The sequence below is a fragment of the Cicer arietinum genome, chromosome 6 (genome assembly GCF_000331145.2).
Source record: "Cicer arietinum cultivar CDC Frontier isolate Library 1 chromosome 6, Cicar.CDCFrontier_v2.0, whole genome shotgun sequence".
Classification (NCBI taxonomy): Eukaryota; Viridiplantae; Streptophyta; class Magnoliopsida; order Fabales; family Fabaceae; genus Cicer; species Cicer arietinum.
The window spans coordinates 17593764-17607301 of NC_021165.2; the positions used below are offsets into that span (position 1 = coordinate 17593764).

The window sequence follows — 13538 nt, forward strand, 5'->3', positions numbered from 1 at the left end:
TTTGTAACTTCTCTCGTGGTTTCAATCTTGTTTTTAAATTTTTTGTTTCCATTTTTTTAATCTCACTTTAATTTTATTTAATTTTATTATTTTTTGGTATCAATGAAGAAAATTTACTCCTCTAAATGTGACCGTAGCTTTCTTGGTACATCCATTTGATTATGGAAATTTCTCCACTCACGATTATAATAGTTGGGAATACAAAGAAATGAGTTGAATAACAAAAAAATTTGTGGAAAGATTTAAATTATTTATGATTTTTAAGTATCGATCTAGAGTGAAACCATCTTTTAAAATAGTTTATCTTAAAATTTGTTTAATTCTCTTCTCATACATAAATGATCCACTCTTTAACAGAAATTATGAAGTTAGGTATCATTATCATATATACATAGAAAGCAAGAAAAGTAATATCGAAATACATTATTTATCAATTGAAAACTAATATTCCATCCAATTTTAATCATAAGTGAAAATATATACCTTTAAATTTATTAAGGATAATAGTTAAATCAATTAAATTTTTTAATTTTATGTAAAAAGAAAATATAATTATTAATTTATCTTTGATTACTATGATAGTCTCCTACGTTATTATTATGGAATTAATGCAATGACATTCTTAAGTAACGTAGTTAAATATGGATAGATAAATATAAAGTACGTGCACTTTTTTGTTTATGATGCTCATAGACTAGTACATAAGTTCTCTTCCTTGCCAAAAACAAATATCCTTCACATTCTTTTGTTATAATTAATAAATGTTTCATACAAAAGAAATCTAGTCAACAAGACGTTTCATACTTGACACATTGGAGGGTATGTATCGGGATATTATGAGACAAATTATTCACGACATCGTTGGTTGGTTTGTTGTTAGTGGCTGTGACATTGGTTGTGACACGCTCACATCGAGGACACATCGATAAGGTTGAAGCTGGGAGTGGCTCGCAACTGTAAGGGGATAATACAGTTGGTGGATCCACCTTCAGAGCCCTCAGTTCCTCAACTTCTCTTTGCAACCTCCGATTTTGTTCTGTAAGAGTCCCAAACCATCGCTTTAGATATTCACATTCTAGTTCAGTCTGCTTCAACTTACTCCTGTTCAGTTAATAAAAAACACATTAATTGTATTGCATTGCATGGGTGATAGAGTTTGTAATTTCAAACCTATTGAAAACGTTTGATTAGATCTTAATTATAGTATAGCTATTTTTAGGCGAGAAAAAAAATTATTGATGAGAAGATAACAAAACCAAAAGAATAAAAGTATGAGAGAACAAAACAATGATGTCTTAATAGTTAATACTACTAGTGTCTACCAATATGAGTTATAAAGAATATTGACTCGTCGTAAATAAAGTTCAGAATATATTCGAATGGGTAGAATAAATGTTAGTTGAATTTCATTTTTTAATATTTAATTTATGTATGTTGTTGTCAATCAAATTATTAAATCATCATAAATATTATATTTTTATTATGACTAACTACTAATTATATGTAATAAAACTTTTTAAGTGCATAAACTCTTATAATAAGTACTCCTATAATTAGGAGTATTACTTTATATGTTCAAATTCGGGTAAATTATGCAACTAAGATGGGACAAAGATGATGATAATGCTTATTATTTTTTATTATGAACTGAAATGTTTATTATTTGGAGTCATCAACTTTTATGGATACTTGTTGAATGTTAATGATAACTTGATTAATGATGCTTAATGCATGGAGTGGTCTAAAGCCCCAAATTGAGTGGTCAAAGGTGCACTTATTGGAGAGCTGATCCGTGTACCACACGAGGCCGAATAAAACTCCACAAACACGGTACTATGATTATCGAGTTGTCTACTTTAGTTTGGATATCAATGATTGTGTTTTTTGCTCACATTTGGTGAACACTTGAAGGACATCATGTTATGCCTTCCTTGCCTATAGAATATCACTATCTTTGTAGATATATTAATAATTGAATTGTATTTAATTTTTTTTATGCAATAAAAAAACAATTATATTTTATTAACTATCCATGTGCATAGTTTTTTTCTTCCATATTCTTAGCTCTTTTGAGGTCTAAATAGAATTACTTCAATTGTTGTGAGAGATCTAATTTAGGAAGCTATGTGTTTCATGTGCAGACAAAGTCACCACATTTCTTTCATCACTAGTTCTAATATAGTAGTTTTGTAAAAAAAATAGTTGGATTAAATTTATTAAGAATTATTATATTTGTTCTTAATTATAAGTACTCTTTTAAATTATCAAGTCTATTTGTTTATTTTTTCTAAATATACCCCTTATCAATATTATCAATCTATTTTGGAAAATAAAACATCAAATTGAATACATTTATGTATAAATAGAATTTTAAAAACTTCTGCACATTAAATTAACTTATTAAATTTATAATTTTTTTAATATATGTAAAAAGGACAACATACTTATTATTAGAGACACGTATAGTAATATTATTTTTTAAATTATTTGATCTGATAGATTGATTATGTGATACGAATATATATATATATATAATATGAGATGTTAATAGATGTATGAAAGTTAGATATCTAAATATACTATTATTATATTATTTTTATTAATAATGTGTTAATCGGAGTGGAACTAGATTTGATCACCTTAAAGCTCTGATTATTAGAAAAACAAAACTTTAAATAAGGTCGTGCGTAGATTACAAAATGTGGTCAAACAATATTAATTAGAAGAAAAAAAAAAGAATTTGTCTCATTTTATATGTGGTTATATAAAATATACTCTCTTAATATATTAATAAAATATTGATTTTAACTTTTCTATTAAATTTCTAAAAAATAATTAAGTTACATGTTAAAATAAAATAAATGTCTGACAATATTTATAAGTAATAAATAGTGTTCAACTACAAATCAATTTTGTGCAATTGTATAGGGTGCAATTTAAATTCTAAGACCAATATAAATTATATAATCTCTCTTTTTAAAACTGAGTAATAAAATATATAAGCCTTTTACCTGGCCCTCCGGTTCTGAAACCACACCTCTACTTGCCTTGGTCGAAGCTTCAGCTGCATTGCCAAACACTCTTTTTGCCTCTGCACAACCAATATACACATTAAGCAAGAGTATACAAGTAGAATCTCTCTGGACAATGGTAAAATGATGAGCCAAAAATGAATAAGGACAATTAAAGTGTATACATATATAGGTAATATTAAAAAAGAGATTTTGAATTGTTTACATACGGGATTTAAAGTGTGGTTTTTTCTGAAGATTTCTTCAAGGAGATGGGACTGTTCCTTTGTGAGACGGAGTTTTTTGCGAGGAGGATGATCCCCATTGCTGTTTTCTTGTTCGTCTTCCTCTTCTAAGTTCCAATTCGATGACATATTAATCCATCCTTCTTCTATGGGTAGTTGGTTCATGTCCAACTTTTTCACTGTGTGTACACCCAATTTAATTAATTTAATTATAGTTTTTATTTATTAATCATCAATCAACTTATTATTATATGTTGAATAAATATATATTTCAACTTTTTTTTACTCAATACTTATACATTTATAATTTTTATTTACACTTATTTAACACTTTATTTTATTTTTATTTTTCACTTTTTATCGTATCATCAATAAATTATATATAAATTATATATCTCATATCACTTTTTTCTATTCCCATCTCTTTCAAGATATATAAGTGTATAGATATACTAATAATTTTTCTTGAAAATATTGTATGTGTTCCACAATATGATATATTGCCTATATTCTTTTTCTTGTGAGAAATATATCATCTATTAAAAAATGTACAATATACATATATTTAACTATTTCTTAATGAAAAAAATATAATAATAATAATAATAATATCGTTAAAAGCAAATGAAAATTAACATAATTTATTGCAAAATTAAAGAACAAGAACACAAAAAAGGAGATGATCGATGATCATAATGACAAAAGACGAATAAAAAGATGATGATATTAGAAAAAAGATACAGAAGGAAAAGAAGAAAAAAACACTATGCTGCTTACCAGATGATGAGTGGAGAAAGGTGGTTGGGGAAGAAGCAAAACCTGGGACAGATATGCTCAATTCCAAGCCGGAGGAATTTGTAGGTAAAACTGCCATAGAAGAAAGAAGGGCACAAAATGAAAAGGATGGTGATCACGAGGAAGATAAAGAAGAATAATTAATTGATAAAAGGAGAGGAAAAAGGTATAGTGAAGAACAAAATTAAGGAGACACAAATGAAAAGGACAAAGAAGACAGAGCAACAGAGGATTTGATGAGGTGATGAATTGTTTGGACTTAATTTGGAGAGAAAAAGGTGATCGGTCAAAGATGTATATTAGAAAGTCAAATAAAATATTACAAAATCAAATGATATTAATCAGTCAAAGGTTGTATACACTATATTATTAATTAATTTATAATTAATATAATGCCCTTAAAAGGGATATTAGAAAATCAAAAGGAGGTTTATGGGGGAAAAACGTATATAAAAAGGGTTGTAGGTTTCTGAATTATGACTTATGATTATGACCGTGGTCGTCGAAGCATTTATAAAGTATAAGAACACAAAAAAGGAGTGTCAAATTGCCAATATACTCACTCAAAGCGCATGCATCCTTCATGCAATGCAACAACAAACTTTTTTTTTTTTGCACTTCAATAAATATGACATGGACACATAATTTATTTTTTATTTTTTCAACTGTATTTATCCACATTTATCTAATCGAGTCTTTCACTCTCATTTTCACTACTCTCTAATGAGGTGCCAAATAAGTTGGATACTTAATGAATTTGAAACTAACAAGGGAGATATTTTAACACTCGAAAAAATTGTTTCGTCATTAAATCATTATCGTCTCTTCAATTTGATTGAAAATTCGCAATGGTGTGGCCATAAGCATTTTCTCCTAGTATCATTTATTGTAAGACTCTCTAATAAAATTTATACATATTAAAAAAAATTATAATAATAAGTAAGTTCAAAAAGTATGTTATTTTTATCTATATCTTTACAATTATTGATATTATATAAGAGAGGAAAATTATGTACATTTTTCAATTATAAATTAAAGAGGAGCATTTTTGTAAAAATATCGTTAATGTATATGAAATTTTAAAGATAATCTTATATTAAGATTAAGAGGAAAAAAAAAATGAAATAGGATTTTATAAAAAGAAACGAGTCAATATCTCTTTTATTTTTCAAGCACTGATCTACCAATTTCATTGATCCATAAATTAATGCGTGTGGTTTTCATTTTCTATATTTAAGCTATATTTGGTAAGATCAATAAACGAGTTTATAGTGTATAAGTTATAAGTTATAAGTTCTATTTGATAATAATAGTTTATGAATTTATAGTATTTTTTTTATAAGTTAAATCAAGTAGTTTATTAATTTATAGCTTATCATTTTTTTTCTTTCAATTTACTCATATTATTATACCTAAAATATTTGTTTCTTTTTTATAATTTATTTATTTTTATAATTTCAAATAAATAATTTTAAATTTTTAAAATAATAATTTATTTATGTAATGTAAATAATTTTAATAAATAAGAATTTTAAGTAAATAATTTAAATAATTTATTTATTATAATTTTAAATTATTTATAAATAATTAAATTTAAGAATAATTAATATTTTGAAGTAAATTGTTTATTTATTTTAATTTAAAATAGATAAGTAAATAAAAAAGATATCATATTGATAAATTTCAAAAAAAATTATTTTTTAATATTTTAAACATTAATTAAGAATATTTTTTTATGTTATTTTATAATTTTAAGTTATTTAAACCACTATTTTTATTAAAAATTCAACAAGATATAAAATATCAGCTATAAATGATAAGCTATTTACTAATTTTATTTTAGTATTTATTTAATTTTGGAGTGGAATCGAGAAAAATGTAATGGTAAAATCAAATATGCGTTTAGTGTTCTTATTGATTGTCATTGGAGACCCACAAGCAAGAGATAATATAAATTAAATACGTGGAGAAAAATATTCAAAAGATGAGTGCTGAACATCATGAAGCAAAATTTAGATGAAACCGAAAGGGTGTGGTTTCTTATTAACACACGAATACGATTTGTCTGATATGCGACCTGTTAATGTAGAAGGTGGAAAGGGTACAGTGTGCAGAGTTTGAGATATGTATGTCAAAAGCGTGTGAGTGTGGGCAGCCACTCATTATTGGGTCAAGGACATACATACAATTTGTAAGCCTTTTTGATGATTTGGTGGGGAGCAATCAGTTACCCACTTGTCTGGTTGTCGCCAAATAACTATTTTTTTAGTTTAAACCAATCAAAATAATACTCCCAACTAATTATAAATAAAAGTGGACGAATAAAAGTTAATTTATTTAGTTTAAATTTAAATTTAATTAATTGATTTATTTTTATTTATAAATAGAAATAAATGTTGTATTTGGACAACACATTCCATTTACTCATTGGAAAAGAGAAATAGAAAAAGTAGTGTAATATTATAATATATTGATAATGTAATTGAAAAAAAAAATTATTTTATTAGATAACGTTTAAATATATTAAAATTAATTTTATTCTTAAGATTCAATTTTGACTAAAAAATGAAATTAAAATACATTAAATATGTGTTTGTTAGTACGTCTATAATGTGCGTTTATCCACCTATAAATTTTGACATCATAAGAATTACAACTTATATATCTTGAGTCATGAGAATGATCATTCTAACATGTTAATGAACATTGTATAAGTACGTTTTAAAATTATTTGTATGAAATGATAATATGGTTAGTTTTTATTAATTGTCGATGTAAACTTGACCTAATTATTTTTTATAAACTATTCATTATAACAACCTGTCCAATGGAAATACACTTTAAGTTGATCAAAATAATTTAAAACTATAATACCATTAAATATGATATAGGTAATTAATTTTTATTCATATTTTAGACCATAAAATATGATACTCATTATTTATATTTTGAAATTAGGATTTTATTTTTTCAATTTTGAAATTTTACTTCGTTTGTTTTCAAATACGAAATATTGATCTTTCAATTTTATAAATTTGTCTCTACATTCGGTTTGAGTTTGTTTTTTTAAAACGTATCATTTTCATTAATAATATGAAATTACATTTGCTAATATGATATTGTTGATTTTTTTTAAATGAGAAACTAATTTGCTTTTTTTTTTTATAAAAGAAACTCACGTGTTTCAAAAATTTGTAAATAAAATTGAGTTTGTATTAAAATAGTTGAATGACTTTTCTTCTAATTAAGAGCTCGTTTGCTACACCCTATTTCATAAAAATAATTATTTTTGAAAGTTTGTACTTATTTATTATAATCTTTTCAAAGAAATGATAGTTTACAAAAAATCTCAAAATTACTTAAATAAGTAGTTGTTTTTAGTAAATCTTTTAAAAAATTAATGTTTTTAACTGATATTTACTTTAAAAAATGATTTTCATTTTAAAATATAAATGCAAAAGAAATTCTACGTTTTTCTTTTTAATTTCTAAAAAATAATTTTTTAAAAAAATAATTTTTTTTATACATATATTCTTCTTTAAATTAGTAGCAGGAGACGCCAATTTTCTTATTAGGGTTTCACTTTCACCCTTCCCTGTTATTCACGTTCCAATCTTGCATCATTCATGGCGTTAAATAAGAATCTTTTCATTTATTTTTTGTTCCATTTGTAAGGGCTGAGGCATATAGGGGAGAGCAGTAATAAAGTAATTGTGGCTCTGAAATACCTGTAGGTTTTCTACGGGGTGCCCTGCCATTCATGCCCTTCACATCAATTCTATGGCATCATAGTACGGATTTTGTGCTTTGTGGAATGGATCTTGTTTGGATCTGTGACTTTTGTCTTTGGAATTTGGCATTGCCTTTTTTCCTCTGCCAATTTCACTCTTCCATTCCATCCCATCCCACTTCCTTTCTACACAAATCCGCCTCCAAACGCCATTACATTCCATTAACTTTATCATCCTTTTATCTTAATTTGTTAAAGCGGTTTTTGTTTTATCTAATTCTTTAACTTTATTTTTTTCTGATATATATTTTGTAGCTTTCATGTTGTAAATAATATTTTGTTGAAATTTTGAAACTTTATTTGATGTTATTGATTAATCAATCCACCGTGATAAAACTATTTCCAGAGCATGGCTTTTGAGCTTGTCCAATGGACTCAGCTGTTTTATTGAGATTTCTTCTGTTTAATTGAATATCAACAAACAGGGTTCTTTGAAAGAAATGGATTCAGTGTGTGTTTGGGAAATTGCAAAATCACGTTGTACACTCATGTCCACTCAAACTCCCCAGCCAAAATAAATGGACATGTCAAAGATATATATGCTTAGAATTGTTTGAGAAATGAGGCAGTATATTGGTTACTTTATTTTACAATAATAAAAAAAGACATGTTTAGAATGAACTGCATGTTGGTACCTTATTTTAAGATCAAATAAACTCACAAGACATCATAACTGATTAGAAATCCATTTCCTTAAAGAAAAAAAGTAGTCATTCATTCGGTCAATTGAACCAAGTACCCGCAGTGGCATGCAAGCCTCTGACTTTAGTACAAATAGACATAGTTAGTCATCAAACACATTTTTGGATACATTTCGGTCGGGTACAATTCCAAACAAACCCTTTTTCAATACCCAATCTTCAATCATTGCTTGAGAATTCAAAGGCTGATCAGTAGGCAAAAGATGTCCAGCCCCCAAAACCACAACATTAGTAAGCGACTTCCATTTTTGTACATAACCAGCCACTTCTCCATTTACCTTCCAAATCTCCCTCTCAGCCTTCAGAAACTCAACAATCCCTTCCCATTTCATAGTCTTCACCCAAGCCTCAACTTGAACCACACCATCCCTCAAATCACGTTGACCTTGATACATCAACACCCTACTCTCCCTTAATAACTTTTCCACCATATATTTCACACTTTTCATCACATCAGCATTTAATACATCCCCAACTATGTCACTACATATCTCATAAACAAACGATTCGTCAACGTTCACCCCCAAAGCCTTCTTCACCTCAGCAATGTTCAAAAACTGGCCAACCAAATCATCTTCATAAGGAACTTTACGCGAATAATCATACAAAGTAGCCAACCCTGTCATATTTCTCAACAAACTCAACACATTGTTTCTTGCATCAGTTGCTTCACTCCAATTCCCTTTATGTACCAACCCAACAGCTTCAAGTTGAGATTTTTCCAACTCATTCTTTTGCCTCTCATTGATCAATCCAACATAATAAGCATTTGCAGCATGAGTAACAACTTGGGTTACAGGGTCTGTTAACCCATCACCAATTGCCAAACCAGCCAAATTCACCCTCTCAGTGTCTTTCAATTCAGCATTTTTCTCCAATATATAGTACCCAATTGCAGGAACATATTTCCCAGCATAACTTTCACCAGTAATATAAATAGGACGATGCTTGAAAACAGAGTCAAGTTGAACAAACCTTGTTATAGCAGCAAAAAGATGTTTGGCTACACCGTTTTGATCCGTTGGAATCTCTTGTGGCGTTGAGGCTACACTGAAGCCAGTCCCGATAGGACTATCAAGAAAAAGAAGACCAAATATTCTATTCCAAGCACCAGGGTTGGGTTCAAGTGTGAGTGAATTGGTGACACGCCAAGGTCCGAGTTCGTAGAAGTTGCCGATCATGGAGGAGCAGCCAGGACCACCTTGAAGCCAAATGAGAAGTGGAGTTTGGGAGAGAGGTGAGGTTGAGCTCTGTGCTTCATAGAATGTGTAGAAAATAGAGGATGCAGAGGTTGAGCTTACAGGTAGGTAACCTGATTTGGTGGGAAGTGCTTCTTTGGGGAATGATATATGGGTTGATGTTGATGAATCTGTGACTGAGAGAGAGCTCTGAAACTGTAAGATGGAGATGCAGAAGAAAAGAAAGGTGTTGATGAAGAGGGTGGTTGACTCATTCTGCATCTTCATCTATTAATGGATTGGTGTATAGTATGAAGTAGTGAGTATGAGTATGCAATCTACCAAAGGAAATGGTGAAATAGTTGAAATTTTGGACAAAAATTGTGAACCAGATGCATTAGCCGACACATACGACTTGGGGAGCATCTTTTTATCATAAAAAATGTAATCATTAGTTTAAATAAAGGATTTAATCTGCATGAAAGTAACCTTAAAATTATTTTATAAATACATTCAATAAATACGTGTTATTAAGTTTTGTTTCGACAAATGATATATTATTAATTTCCACATTATATCTCAATAATATAAACAAAATCTAAAAACACTATTTACTTGACCATACATGTCCTATTATAAATGTCATTTGTCCTATATGGATATTATCGCTCTGAAAAAAAATGTAGATATCATTGCATTTCAATTAAATAAAGCAATAAATAATAAAATATTATTTTTATCATTGCGACCCAATTAAAAAACTATTAAGCTAAAATATTACTAACTATAATATTTTATTAACTCAAAACATTTAAAATATTATCTACTAATATTATTGAAAGAAGATAGATATGAATATCTTTTGAAGTATTCAATAAACTCTAAAATCTCTTTACTTTTAGACATCATTTTATTACCCCAAATTTTATTCAGTAAAATAAAAAAATTCAAAATATATCCCATTAGTATACATTATAATAAGATCCCAAAAAAAATAACTTTTGGTGAGTCAATTTTTTTTTCTTTTGTTATTTTTGTATTTGTAAAAAAAATGATATATTATACTCTCTCATTCTTTCTAAAACATTAATTATTGATTTGTTTGAAAATTCAACGAAATATTAATTATCGATTTGTCAATAATATAGTTAAGTATTTATTGCAAAAAGAAAAATTGGTAAAATTTAAAATTGATAGAAAATAATTAAATATACTACAAAAAATTCAATGCTAAATGTCACGGCAAAAATCATCACAATAGTAAACTGGTCAAATACAAAATTTTCATTATAGAAAATTAATAATTCTACTAAAAGTAATAATTATTTGATTTTTTGCTATGCATAAATAACCATAAAACAACCAAAAAGGTACGTACCAAATACTTATTACTACTTATAGTCAAGTAATTATAACACAAACTCTTATAGTATGTTCAATTTGAGGTAAATTGAGACGAGTGAAATATTTTAAATAAAATATGTCTGGTTTAATTTTTAAGAGAGAAAAATATCAATTTCTCTTTTGAAGCTTTTTTTTCTGCTTCTATTTTGTAAGGATTTGGAGAAGAGGAGAGGAGCTCATAACTAAAAATTCATTTAACATTCTTTCTCTCCCTTGTTAAACAAACACATCCTTGAGTAATTTTACCTCTAAGATCTAAATGTTAATAACATTGAATATAACAAGGCACAAGAAGAACTAGAGCGTCAAGCAAATGTTGCAGCGGCAAAAAATTTACGCTTGTAACCGCACTTTTGATTATATCCCTCCTTGTATTGCTGAAATTATTATGAAAGAAATGCTATGAATTTGTTCCTTAAAAATAAAATTAAAACACGAGAAGAGCTGATAGAAAAAGAATACATTAATCATTTATCAAAACAGGAGAACATATGCAGTATAGCAGTCAGCTGTAAGAATCCAATCAAACTAACATCTAGCAAATATATGTACTTCAGATTAAGAATTAGGAGCAACCAAGCAACTATATTTGATGACCTTTTCAGATATAGCAGACCCTAGCCAATAATTGCTTCTTTGTGGATTTGTTACTACACTTCATACACGTACAAAGTGAAATAGCACCTTAAATCTGGCTTTGATTTAAGAGGCCTGCATCCACCTCTACCTTGAACTTCACATGCTTGTGGATTAAGAAGGAAGCTGGTGCCTCTGCTATGGTGTCAGACTCGCTATCGACTCCTCAGAAAGTTTGGGACGCATCCCTCTTCCTCTACCGCAACCACGGCCTCGACCACGACCCCACAACTTAGCTTGATCTTTTTTCTTTAATATATTTTCGCAATGTTCAGTATCTTCAATTACCTTACGAGGCCTCCCTCGACCTCTAGTTTGACCATTCTGTTTCTTGTTGTTTCTGGTTGGTCCCAGCTTATGTAAAAACGGCTCCTCTTGACAGTTTACATCAGTTTCTCTATTACGAGGCCTTCCTCTGGGACACATCGGTTGTTTTTTCCGGCCTCTGCTACACTTTGGTTGTTTCTTCTCAAGACACTCAAACATCTGGTTCTCGTCGAGGTTTCCATTAGAACCTTCTTGATTGTAATGCTGAGAAAGCTCATCACCGTCATCTAAATTCACACAAACTAATGCAGCTGTTGTTTTCGACACTACTTCCATATCAATAATGTCAGTAGACATTTCAGGTTGCAACTGTGACGGTGATGATATTTCTACTCCTGGACCTGTAGACATTATGCACACTGGTGACACTTCTGCACAAACTATGCCATTCACCATCTGCACCAAACGAATTTTAACAGTAATTATTCATTCCAACAACACTTTCACTTCTTACTAAAACAAACAGCCTAAACAGATGCAGATTACAAATTAGTAACATAAAAATTTAAAATGATAAATTTCCATGCCAAATAATCGAATGAATGAGACATTCATTATAGTAACTGCATCAAGCAATTACTAACCTTGATCATCCAATTTAAATAACTGGTTGAGATTGTTTATAATGTAATATGAATCGTCTGATCTCAAATTAATGTTTAAGATATTGAACGAACGGAATCAGATTCCAGAATTATACATTAGCAACATGAAATACCAGTAATTACCAAACCAGCAAAATACCTGAATTTGTGCCTCCTCTAATTCATTTGGTGCTTGTGTTTGTGTCTTTTCTTGAACACATCTAATTGAATGATCATCACTCTCACAAACCTGTTCCCCCTTACCTTGTGTCAAAGGTTCATCAATTCCAGCACTGTCCATCAGAGGCAAGTGAATCCCTTCCTCTAATAAATCACCACTCGTCTCAGACTCAATCTCAACACTTTCCACTACCACAATCGCTTTTCTATCACCATCTCCACGGTTACTCTTTCTACCACCCCTCTTCCTCTTCCTACTACCTTCACACCGTTCTTTCTCTTCCTCGCCAACAACCGGAAACACGTACTTACCGTCCTCATTGCACGCAAGTTCCCCAACTTGGCACAGTCTCTCGAGATGAACACTCAGAATTTTCGAATGAGCCCACGGTAAATCCTCGTATTCTCTTCGAATGAACTCCGATATTGCCTCCTCCATCGAACCCTTTTCATCGTTTAATTCCACTATTGCCCTGTTTATCATCTACAAAACAAAAACACGAACCGGCGTCACTGTGTATCAATTTCAATTAAAAATCGGCAATGTAGATGATATATATATATATTATATATATATATATATATATAGAGAGAGAGAGAGACTGACGAGTGCGTAAGGGGGGTGAGTCGGGGTGTGAAAGGAATGAATAAGCTGTTGAAGACGAGATTGAATGATGGAAGAGGGGT

The 13538-nt window shown here is 29.2% G+C and overlaps 3 protein-coding genes across 3 annotated transcripts in view; all 3 read right to left on the reverse strand.

Annotated features, from left to right (window-relative positions):
- Positions 1–695: 695 nt before the first annotated feature.
- Positions 696–4339, reverse strand: LOC101488337 (homeobox-leucine zipper protein HOX3). Its single transcript, XM_004505210.4, has 4 exons — positions 4034–4339; positions 3242–3435; positions 3012–3091; positions 696–1101 (listed from the first exon to the last, which is right to left on the reverse strand). Exons 1-4 carry the CDS (start codon positions 4128–4130, stop codon positions 786–788), a joined length of 687 nt encoding a protein of 228 aa, XP_004505267.1. The 5' UTR covers positions 4131–4339; the 3' UTR covers positions 696–785.
- Positions 4340–8511: 4172 nt separating this feature from the next.
- Positions 8512–10210, reverse strand: LOC101488661 (serine carboxypeptidase-like 50). The gene has a single exon (XM_004505211.4). The coding sequence runs from the start codon at positions 10006–10008 to the stop codon at positions 8626–8628; it is 1383 nt and encodes a 460-aa protein (XP_004505268.1). The 5' UTR covers positions 10009–10210; the 3' UTR covers positions 8512–8625.
- A 1359-nt stretch (positions 10211–11569) lies between these two features.
- The window catches only part of LOC101488999 (uncharacterized), a 3186-nt gene continuing 1217 nt past the window's right edge, over positions 11570–13538 (reverse strand). The window contains exons 2-4 of the mRNA XM_073369908.1: positions 13459–13531; positions 12832–13335; positions 11570–12483 (exon numbers count right to left, since the gene is read on the reverse strand). Of these exons, the coding sequence (XP_073226009.1) occupies positions 11899–12483; positions 12832–13335; positions 13459–13531 (1162 nt within the window). The 3' untranslated portion in view covers positions 11570–11898. The remainder of the gene's footprint in view (positions 12484–12831; positions 13336–13458; positions 13532–13538) is intronic.